This window comes from Pristis pectinata, chromosome 27 (assembly GCF_009764475.1).
Source record: "Pristis pectinata isolate sPriPec2 chromosome 27, sPriPec2.1.pri, whole genome shotgun sequence".
NCBI classification, from domain to species: domain Eukaryota; kingdom Metazoa; phylum Chordata; class Chondrichthyes; order Rhinopristiformes; family Pristidae; genus Pristis; species Pristis pectinata.
The window spans coordinates 28,347,868-28,359,697 of NC_067431.1; the positions used below are offsets into that span (position 1 = coordinate 28,347,868).

Below are 11,830 nucleotides of genomic sequence, written 5' to 3' on the forward strand. Positions count from 1 at the left end.
AGAGGTTTGACCCGAAACGTCAGCTGTCCATTTCCCTTCACAGACAATTCATAACCAACTTTTTAAACATTCTACAGAGCACAAAATAAAGATTAGAACATGCACACAAGATTAACACAAACTGAAATAGCAAAAACAGAATTTATGTTTTCAAATATTTATGAGAAAATTACAATCCAAACAGATAAAATTTGTTTGTTTGGTCCTTGGAGATTGTTAAGTGGCAAATGAAAATTCACTTATACCTCAAATAGTAAAGCAGAACATCTTCTGTTTATGTTTTTATAGGAACAATAAGAGACAAAAAAATCACAGCCACTTGGAAGAACAAAAGATTTCATAGACAAAAGGCCTTTAGCATGTTTTACAGATACTTACTTGGTAGCTTTCTTTCCATCCCCTTGAGACTTTCCATCTGCTTCGCACTCTCCCAATTCTTCAGTAGGACTCTGAGGTTCTGTTCGAGGGAATGCTGTCTTCAATGTATCCACAATTGCACTAACGACAATCTGTAGGAAAGGCAGCCCATGTTAACACAATCTCCTTGCAACTGGTCTGATCAATGTCATTAAAATTCATCACTGGCATGAATCCCTAATGCTGTTGGTTTTTCTATAGCCACCTTTACTTTGTGTAGTCCTGCAGGACTGATCAAGCTACAGCAGCCAACCCATGAGATGCAGTCATACCCAAGCAGCAACTAGGCTTCGGGTGACAGATCCTGACGCTCCATCTCTGGACTGCCCTGATGGTCTTTTGGCAGACTGTCAATGGCCTTTGGACAGTTCTTAGTTATCTGATAATAAGAAATATTCAGAGGCAATTCAAATGGAATTTTTTTTAAAAATAAATTTACGTAAAAGCACCCTAAAACACTAGGAGTTCATTAAAAACATTAAAATAAAGTAAAATAAAACTAATGAATGTCAGTGATGACATTTAAATGAGGTTCTAATACATATGTCTGCCATTCTCAGTGTAAATCTGGGAGGACTGCTTGCATTCAAGCCTGGTCATCAACACTTCACCTCGACTCACTGGTAAATCCAGAGCCGAAGCAGCATTTGACTTCCAACACTCTTGCTATTTTAATATGACGTAGGATGCCATTCAGTCCATCAAATCTATGCTAGCTCTCACAGCAATCCCATTCCCTCACTTATTTCCCTGTAACCTAGTCTTACCCACTTCTGACTCTCCAACCGCCCGCCTACACTTGGGCTGACTAAAACCAGCACAACTTTGGCAAGTGGGAGAGAACTGGGGCATCCGGTGGAAACCAGAGAGTCACATGGAGAAAAGCGCTAGAGCGCACCAGATATCTGGATCAAACCTAGGTCACTGGAGGTGTGCTACCGCACTGCTCTTGATCTTGATTCTATGCTACCAACACACAGAAGTCAAAGAAGAACTGACCTGCTAACAGGACATCAGCAACAGATCACTATGAACCCAGCAGAAAAAGCAAGCACATTTAGACTCTTAACTCCCAGCTTTTAGTTAAAAGAATATGTGTAGCGGTCACTAAATAACAGCAGCTCCTAAACAGGAGCTGATCAATAAAAACTTTCCCAAATAGTATGAACAACGCTACCTTGTCAATCCTGGAAACAAAGGACTTCTTCACAAAAGCAATTCTGGCATCGGTGTTTAGGGCCAGGAACTCCTGCATCTCCTCAGAGTAAGCACTTTCAGGAATGGCACACAGTTGCTGCATTAGAAGATGAGAATGTTATTTCCTTAAATACACCACAATGGAAACAAAATAATGATGATTCAAATTAGCTCTCAGAATTGGAAAATATAATCTTTCTTTAAGTTTCAATTCCAAAACTTAATGTTCACAGAAGTCAACTATGATAAGCTATTTAATTACACCTGGGAGCTGTAAGCAAATACAGAAGTAGAAGCAGGAACTGCACCCCCACCCGCAGCCTGCTCTGCCATTCAATATCATAGTTCGATACCCCAACAAATCCACTTTTCCACCGTCTTCCATATCTCTAGTTTTCCTGAAACAAAAAGCATAATACTGGAAGAACTCAGCCAGTCAAGCAGCATCTGTGGAAAGAAAAACCAGCTAATGTTTCTCTTTCCACAGATGCTGCATGATTAGCTGAGTTCTACCAGCATTTCCGTTTTCACCTCAGATTTTATCATCTGCAGTTTTATTTGTTTCTCTCTGTTGTCCTTATTGCTCAGAAATATATTGACCACTGTCTTGACTTTAGTTAATAACTGAGCATCTTTTGGGGAATGTAAAGTGGAGAATTCCAAAGATTTAATGTCCTCAAAATGAAGTTTTTCCTCATCTTTAAGTTCTAGACTCCAGCCATGAGGAACTCTCTCTCAGTACATGTAATTGTCAAACCCTCTAAGACCGTGATACACTTCAATGAAGCCACCTCTCATTCTTCTGACCTCAAAACAATATAGGCCCATCTATTTAATCTCTACTCACATGATAACCCTCTCATCCCAGGAGTTGATCTGATAAAGCTTTTCTGCGCCCTACCAGTTAAGGAAACATGCACATTATATTCTTGACGTTATCTAACCAAAGTCCTATATAACTGCAGAAAGATTTAATTTATACATCAATTCCCTCGCTTGTTGACTTCAGAGAGACTATCTTCCTGTTAATGGAGTCCAATATAAAAGTTTAAAGAGAAGTTATCTCTCATTATTACTCTTCTTTGTGTAATACAATGCACAGGCCAGATTCCAGTGATATATTTGGAGGCAATGAATACTCAGCCAAACTCGCTCATGAGCTGGTTTAGAATGGACATTTTAAAGTGTTCCTGGATCCCAATTTGGAACCTCTGTGCAATTTCTCATGCATCAGAGCAGCAGGTAAATCCTATTCCTGTATTACTTCAGTTAGACTCAGACCCCATGAAACATACTCTGCGTGAAGAATTCTCATGAAAGATTGGGTATAAGGCTTGTATAGAGACTGACTGACCAGTTAGAACCATCTCCCACACAGGGATGAAACATTACTGCGCATTAGTTCGTTCCTACCTTCAGAAATGTCTCAAGGAGGCTTTTTCGAGCCTCAACTTTATCACTATCCATATTTCCAAATGGGAGATCAGGAAAGAGCTTCTTTGGTCCTTTTACATCTGGAAACCAACAAACATCTGTTACTGGGAAACACTAAATCAAATTCCATTGAAAATAATTTTAATAATTTTGCAAACTGTAGTTGAAGATGAATCTTAGAACTATTATAAGCAAAAAAAAACAAGTTGCTGGAGGAACTCAGCGGGTCAGAGAGCATTTATGGAGGTAGAGGGACAGTCGACGTTTCAGGTCGAGTCCCTGCATCAGAACCCTGCATTGTATGCCTTTGCCTCCAATAGATGCTGCCTGACCCACTAAGTTCTTCCAGCAAGTTGTTTTTTGCTCCAGATTCCAGCATCTGCAGTCTCGTGTCTCCAGAGAACTATAATATTTATGTTAGCCAATAAAATCAAAAAACATCAAAACCTCATTGCTTAAACCCAAAAATATCCACACAAAGAGAACATTACAGAAAAGAAAGTCAGATTTGTATTTCTATAGCACTTTTCAGGACGTCACAATTTAAATGCAATAAAGTGTTTCTTGAACAAATCTTTTGCATAGAAATTAGAAGATGAGAAATAAAGCTTTGTGTCATCTTAGCAGGTTAACTGAAAATTGTCCTGGTGTCGATCGATGGTAGAATCTGGAAACAGCTGATGGGAATGTCCGGAGAATGTCCACGTACAGCAGTGGAGGCTAGATCACTGGAGGCATTTAAGGAGGAGATAGATAGATAGATAGATATCTAATTAGTCAAGGTATCAAGGGATATAGAGATAAGGCCGGAAATTGGGGTTATTATAGATCCCCCCCCCCCATTTCTCATTCCTTTTCTTTTTTCCCCCTTTTCTTTGGAGCAGACTCGATGGGCTGAATGGCCTACTTCTGCTCCCTTGTCTTGTGATCTTGTGAATAAGTTACAAGAAAAATGAGTGGGGGAACAAGATTCCCCATGAACAGCATGAACTCAATGGGTCAAATGGCCTCTTTCCATGTTGTAAGGGAATATGGAATATGGAAAATCTTCCCTTCCCTTCCCTCCCTCCAGCAGCCCATTCAGACATCCTGTAACATCGTCATGTTTCTTACTTTTGATGAGCTTACGAAGCTCTGCCTTTTCCTCTAGCCTGGTTTGCAAATTCAGGAATTCACTGTACCGTCGATTAACAGTATGATAGGCCACCTGCTGGAGAGTCCCACGGTTGTCTGTATCCAGTGCAGTTTCATACTGTGAACAGATGTAAATCTGTCTGTCAGTGCAAAGCAAGTGACATCACTACAAAATGTACAGCCTTCAAAAAACAATTTTAACACCAAACCTTTTGAATATTTAATACGTGCAAAGTTTCTGCAAATCTTTAGCATCTCTGCACTTAATCCATTTTATTCTCTGTAAATACAGGTAAATGTATGCTGCCAATATTTTGAAAAATTCTAAAAATATAATGAAACCTTAATAACGCAACGTTAATAAATTGGCTAATTCCCAAAACTAGAGGAATGTGCTTTTTTGGACTGAATTTCTTTTCCCTTTGTTAAATGTCACAATGCAAATGGATCCTCGACTTCCTTATCAGGCGACCACAGTCAGTGCGGATCGGTAGTAACATCTCCTCCTGACAGTCAACACAGGTGCACCTCAAGGATGCGTGCTTAACCCACTGCTCTACTCCCTCTACACTCATGACTGTGTGGCTCAGCACAGCTCAAACACCATCTATAAATTCACCAAAGACAACACTGTTGTTGGTAGAATCTTAGATGGCGATGAGGAGGCGTACAGGAGAGAGATAGATCAGCTGATTGAGTGGTGTCACAACAACCACCTCACACTCAACGTCAGCAAGACCAAGGAACTGATTGTGGACTTCAGGAAGGGGAAGTCGGGAGAACACACACCAGTCTTCATTAAGGGGTCAATTCTTTGTCTAGTCCCATTTTTGCTAATTTTTTCTTTAAACCTTCTATGACTGATATAGTTTTTAAAGAATGGGATAGATTGGGTATTACTCATTTTCAGGATCTGTTTGTTGGAGGAAATTTCTTAACGTTTGAACAATTGGCAACTAAATATAATTGCCAAAAACTTACTTTTTCGATATTTGCAAATTAGAGATTTTCTCCAATCTCAAGTATATACCTTCCCTATGTCCTGATAAGAACTTATTAGATGTAATTTTTAATTTAAAGCCTTTCTATGATGCTTCAATATCTAAGATTTATGGTAGATTATCAGGAATGAATAAGGTCCCTTTAAACAAAATTAAAAACGCTTGGGATCGTGATCTGCAGATTTCAATTTCTGAGGAAACTTGAATCAAGTTTTTAAACTGGTTAATACTTCATCATTATGTGCACGTCACTCCCTCCTTCAATTTAAAGTGGTCCATAGACAAGTTATCGCGTTTCTATTCAGATATATCTCCTTATTGTGACAAATGCAATAATGGAGAGGCTTCCTTAATCCATGTGTTTTGGTCATGTCCAAGTTTGGAAAAATTCTGGATAGAGGTATTTCAAACTTTTTCCATACTTTTTAAAATAAATTTTAAGCCAAATCCTTTAACTGCATTATTCGGGATCGTTGGAGAAAAAGATATAATTCTGGAGACTTCCGACTTACACCTTACACATATTGGCCTTCATTTCTCTTATAGCCAGGAGGGCTGTGTTGCTTAAATGGAAGGAAACTATTCCCCCTACTCATGCTCAATGGTTACGGGATGTTATGTCATATCTAAATTTAGAGAAGATCCGTTGCTCTATTTCTGGATCTATTCTGAACTTTCAAATATTAAGGGGACCTTTTTTGAACTACTTTCAAAACCACTGATTTGGTGCTAAATGTACACATATTGGCTAATACTACTATGTCTTTAGGATGTTACTAAGGGATCAGCGGTGGAAAGGGTGAGCAGCTTCAAGTTCCTGGGTGTCAACATCACAGAGGATCTATCCTGGGTCCAACACATTGATACAATCATGAAGAAGGCATGCCACCAGCTCTACTTCATTAGGAGTTTGAGGAGATTTGGTACGTTGCCAAAGAATCTTCCAAATTTCTACAGATGTACAATGGAGAGCATCCTGACTGGTTGCATCACAGCCTGATACGCAGCCTCCAATGCACAGGATGGCAAGAGGCTGCAGAGGGTTATAGACTCAGCCAGCTCCATCACGGGCACAACCCTCCACACCATCAAGGACACCTGCAAGAAGTGGTGCCTCAAGAAGGCGGCATCCATCACTAAGTGCCCTCACCATCCAGGACATGCCCTCTTCTTGTTACTACCATCAGGGAGGAGGTACAGGAGCCTGAAGACCCAAACTCAACGATTCAGGAACAGCTTCTTCCCCTCCGCCATCAGATTTCTGAACGATCCATGGACCCATGAACACTACCACGTTATTCCTTTTTTAATGCACTATTTATTTATCTATTTATTTATTTATTTATTTTTGCGATTTATAGATTTTGATGTCTTTGCACTGTGCTACTGCCACAAAACAACAAATTTCGCATCGTATGTCAGTGATAGTAAATCTGATTCTGATTAAAAACAACAGGCATCTTTTTCAACTTATGTAATATTTCACTTAAAACCCCTTGTTTTAAAATCTCCATTACTTTTAAAATCTATGCTACAGAGCCACAAAACGAAAGAGGAAATCTTTCTATCAATATATTTACATTAGGTTGATTTACTTTTCCTGTCCTGATAATGTGATGTGGGTGTTAATGATAGTCTCGTAAATATTCTATTTAGCCAGTCCTGATGAAGGGTCTCGACCCCAAACACCAACTGTCCACTTCCCTCCACAGATGCTGCCTGACCCACAGGTTCCTCCAGCTGTTGTTTTGCTCCAGATTTCCAGCACCTGCAGTCTCCTGTCTCTCTTCTTTATCTAGCTTGGTCTATTTATTTAATTCTGTTACTGTTGCCCTAGAGTCACTGAAGTCTTTGCAATCTGAATCCTCCTTTCTAAACAAAGTGACTTTCTGTTTACTTGTTATACCATTTAATATTTCATATGCCTTAACTTATATCTTGATTAAATCTCCTAAATGCCTTTTATCCAAACTGAGTGTTCCACCACCCTTTGAAGAGAGTTCCAAAGACTTGCGATCTTCTGAGAGAAAAAAATCACCTCATCTCTGTCTTAAATAGGTGAACCCTAATTTTTCAACAATGACTCTTAGTTTCATATTCTCCCACATGAGCAAACATCGTCTGTATATCCACCCTGTCAAGAACTCTCAGAATCTTACATGGTTCAGGACCTAAGCTCCAGCAGAAACCAGCCTTTCCTCAAAATATAACCCATCCAATTCAGGTACTAGACAAGTAAAGGTTCCCGGAACTGCTTCCAGCTTAATAACAAGATGATGGAGGGACTCAGCAGGTCAGACAGCATCACTAGAAGAAAATGGATAGTCAACGTTTCAGGTCCAGTTGAAGGGTCTCGACCTGAAAAGTTGACTGTCCGTTTCCCTCCACAGATCTGCTTGACCCACTGAGTTCCTCCAGTGTCTTTGTTGCTCAAGATTCCAGCATCTTGCAGTCTTTTGTGTATCCAACTTATTTGCATCCTTCCTTAAATAAGCTCTATCTCTTTACTTTTGTGTTCAATTCCCCTAGTAAAAAATCATAACATTCTGTAAGCTTTCTTAATTATCTGCTGTAGCTGCCGACTGGCATTTTGTGAATCGTGTCCTAGGGCACCCAGACCCTTCTGCATCCCAGACCTCTGCAATCTCTCAAAATTAGATAACACGCTGCTTTTTCATTTCTCCTGCCATGATGGACAATTCCACATTTTCCATATCAGACTCCATTATCTTTGGCCATTGATATAATCCATTTCTATCTCTTTGTCACCTTCAAGGTGACTGTTCACCACGATCTGCTTAATGGAAATTATTCATAGATGCTAAATGCTGGCTTTACTAGTGACACGAACATCACGTAAATGAATAAAAGGAAATTACTTGTCCAGTAACACAACTACTTTAAACTCGGAGAGTTATGACAGGAGTCACCAACTCTCAAAACCCAGCAACATGGTATACAGTAGTGATTTGTTGCATCATCGACAGAGACTTGCCTTAATGGTATATAGAGTGTAAGGGTGAAATCCACCTCCTCTGTGTTCTTTTGCTGTGATTGTTCCACTGATTCTCAGATTGTGAATTACCACTGGTGTATCTGGACTGCAAATTGGTTCAAAGCTGTAAGTGGGCACATTCACTGAAGTAGGGGACAATGTATGTACAGGTCCTGCAGGGGCAACTTCTAAGGAGTTGCAAGTTGAACCATCTGCTAGAATAGATTCCTTGTCCTGAAATGATTGTTGTCTGGAAAGAATTCGGATTGTCTCATGGGCCAGAGCAGATGTGGAGTTTGCTAATTTAGCTAAAGGCTCTTCTTTCCCATCATTATCATCAAGAACATGCTCAGGCCTCAGAGAAACTGGATTTTGGCCAAATGATGGCAAGGTAGCATCTGCATCTGAAAGTGTGGATTCTCCAATGATAAGTTCATCACTGCTTGCATCTTCTGCCCCATCTGAAGCATTAGTTAATTCTGTTGGAGACAACCTGTCCACAGCCAGTTCATCAGCCATCAAAAATATTAAAGATTCAGTGGAATCTTTTCTCACAGCAGCATGGGGAGATTCAGGTTCGAATTCCTCACATGAATAGAAAAGGTTTAATTTATCTGGTCTTTGGTGATCAGACCGACTGGTGATATTTTCTGAAGATCTATCAACTTTACCACTTGATTTAATCACACTTCCATCTACTGATGCACTAGTCTCCTCCATATTAGGTTCCAAACTATCAACAACATCATTACTGAGAGAATCAGCAGCTTTAGGAGTTGGTAGTTTTTCATCAATTGCCTCCTTTTGGGGTTTCAAGTGTAAGGAAGTTGGCACTTCCAGATGCAAAGGCTGCTCCATCACATCGACAGTCTTCTTGCCCGACTTTGTGAATATATCTATTATTATACCATTTATCCAATCTGGGTCTGACATTTTTCTAATGAGGGGTAGAAGCACGTTGCACATGATGAGCTCCCTCACAACAAACCTCCCTGTCCTAGTTTCCAGATTGGGAAAGGGCACCAACACATGCAAGAGCAAATCAACAATGCCCCGTGCATAATTCGCTTCAGTTGCAGAGCTCTGAAGGGCAACGTGGGGCTCGCTCAGTTTGCAATACGCTTTCCACACGGAGTGAATGTCCTGCCCTCGCTGGCGGGCCACCTTCTCGCTCGTTGTCCTCTTTGCCCTCATGTAAACCTCCAGGTGGCGGCCGCATAACAGGAGCACCCTCCGTGCCAGTGCCTTCCTGTCCACTCCCTCCATCCTCCGCTGCAGCTCCACAGCCATGGCACGCATTGCTTTCTGCACCTCGTCCACAAACTCTGGCTCCTGGCTCACGGTCTGGTACCAGCAGCGGACGAAGTCCCTGATGATCTTGCTGATGGTGCCCTCGATCTCCCGGGCCAGCAGCGCCCTGCAGTCCGCCTGGGTCGGCCAGGGCTCCAGGCTGACGAACCTCTCCAGGTGCACCAGGCTGGTGGGACTGAGCACCAGCTGCGAGCCCAGCCAGCCGCCCAGCAGCAGCAGCAGCACCCAGGCACACAGCAGCCAGATGTTGAGCAGCAGCTGGAGCAGGAGGCAGGCCAGCAGCAGGAGCCCGAGGCCCAGCCACTTCCCGTGCGCCAGCGGCAGGTCGCCCCGGCCCCGGCCCGGCGTCGCCCCCGCCCCCGGCATCGCGCCTCCGCCACAGGGGCCCGCCGACCGCGGCTGCAGCCCGGCCGCCCGGCGCTGGGGAGACGGAGGCCCCTCACGCCTAATGTCGGCCGGCGGCTGACAGCCCGCTGGAGGACCTCGTCCGCAGCGCCACCCGCGGCCCTGGAGGACCTCGTCCGCAGCGACACCCGCGGCCCTGGAGGACCTCGTCCGCAGCGCCACCCGCGGCCCTGGAGGACCTCGTCACCAGCGACACCCGCGGCCCTGGAGGACCTCGTCCGCAGCGCCACCAGCAGGCTTGGAGGACCATTCTGTCCTTAGATGAAGCCAATGTGGAAACCGCCCACTCTACCTGAGTGGGACAGGTGGGAGATCATGAGGTGGGAGATCATGTGGTGGGAGATCATGTGGTGGGAGATCATGAGGTGGGAGATCATGTGGTGGGAGATCATGAGGTGGGAGATCATGTGGTGGGAGATCATGAGGTGGGAGATCATGTGGTGGGAGATCATGAGGTGGGAGATCATGAGGTGGGAGATCATGAGGTGGTGTGTTGCTCCCATTCTGGGCTAGGTTCCTCTGTGCTCCTAACGCATGAGCTCCAGGGTTCTCTGCACCATCTCGAATGCCCCTTCTCCACTTTGGGCAGTGGTAGGTCTGAGATGTCCAGGAGCCAGTGGGAATGTTGCAGGAATTCCAAGGAGACCCTCAGAACATCCTTGAATGTTTTCCTCTGCCCACCTGGTCATCTCGTTCTATGGGTAGAACATCGGCTTTGGGAAGTCTGGTGTCAGGGATGCGAATGATTCGGCCAGTCATCTGCTGAGACCCAGAAACCTCTCGGAAAATACTTTCTGGTAGACATTTAATAATTCTGTGAGCCAAAAAAAACAAACTGCTGAAGAAAGTCAACGGGTCAGGCAACATCTGTGGAGGTAAAAGGATGGTTGATGTTTCAGGTCGAGACTCTGCATCAGTCCCTGCATCAGAGAGAGATTAAATAGGTGATTTTAAATTACAGAGAAGGTGAAAGGGGTTCTCACTCGCACAATCCCAGGGAGCTAAACCCCTCTAGGTTCACCACTGATGAGTGTTCTCACTCAGAGCAGGTAGAAAATGTACAGGACAGGAACATGTAGATTAGAACTAAAAACAGAAATTGCTGGACATGCTCAGCAGGTTAGGCAGCATCTGTGGAGATAGAAACAGAGTCCACATTTTCAGCCTGCTTGAGGAATTGGAACAGGTTTGATATCCAACCTGACGCAAACCGATACACAGTTGGATGGCCAAGCTCTAATAAAGATAACAACCATGTTCAAGGAATTAGCTGTAGTCAGATTTCCTTTCTCCTGGTTGCACTAGAGAATGATGAACATTTTTCAGCTTAGAAACAGGCCATTCAGCCCAACTGGTCTATGCTCTCACACTTTATCTCATACGATCACCAAACCCTTCCATTCCTTCCCCGTCAAATAGGTGTATACAGAGGGACTAATGGGCAGGGACCATCAGGTGATCAATAAGTGCATTATACATAAGCAAGTATAAATCATGGAACAAATTCTTTCAAGTTCAAATGCTCCCAGTCCCCTCTCCTCAAGTGCATATTTCGCTTCCAACTCAGTGTAATAGGAAGATGAAGCATTGAATCCCAGCTTGTTCGATGTGGCATTGAGGTGCTGGGTACAATTCCTGGCTGGTGCACGACCACAGCAGCAAGAGAGACTTGTTGGATTACAGAGAGGAGATATGTTCACTGAATCCCTTGCTCCAGTTCACCACACAGTGGCTGCTACTGGTTAGTGCACGTGCATTGACTGAGTCAAGATCTGCAGCATCCTTCGTGTTAAACAGCCGACACAATGTGTGGGTGTGGTCTCTTTCCAACAGACTGCAGGGTTAATAGCACAACTCCTAAACTGAGCAATGGTTTCTTTTAAATTTAAATTTTAAATTTTACTTTAAATTTAAATTTTATTTTATTTACAGCATG

The 11,830-nt window shown here is 43.0% G+C and overlaps 1 protein-coding gene across 2 annotated transcripts in view; it reads right to left on the minus strand.

The window, feature by feature from the left end:
* Window positions 1–9,957, minus strand: part of snx19b (sorting nexin 19b) — a 129,263-nt gene extending 119,306 nt beyond the window's left edge. For both annotated transcript variants that reach the window (XM_052039801.1, XM_052039802.1), the window contains exons 1-5: window positions 8,179–9,957; window positions 4,162–4,300; window positions 3,028–3,128; window positions 1,595–1,711; window positions 379–509 (exon numbers count right to left, since the gene is read on the minus strand). In XM_052039801.1, coding sequence (XP_051895761.1) covers window positions 379–509; window positions 1,595–1,711; window positions 3,028–3,128; window positions 4,162–4,300; window positions 8,179–9,855 — 2,165 coding nt within the window. In that variant the 5' untranslated portion in view covers window positions 9,856–9,957. The remainder of the gene's footprint in view (window positions 1–378; window positions 510–1,594; window positions 1,712–3,027; window positions 3,129–4,161; window positions 4,301–8,178) is intronic.
* Between the last annotated feature and the right edge of the window lie 1,873 nt (window positions 9,958–11,830).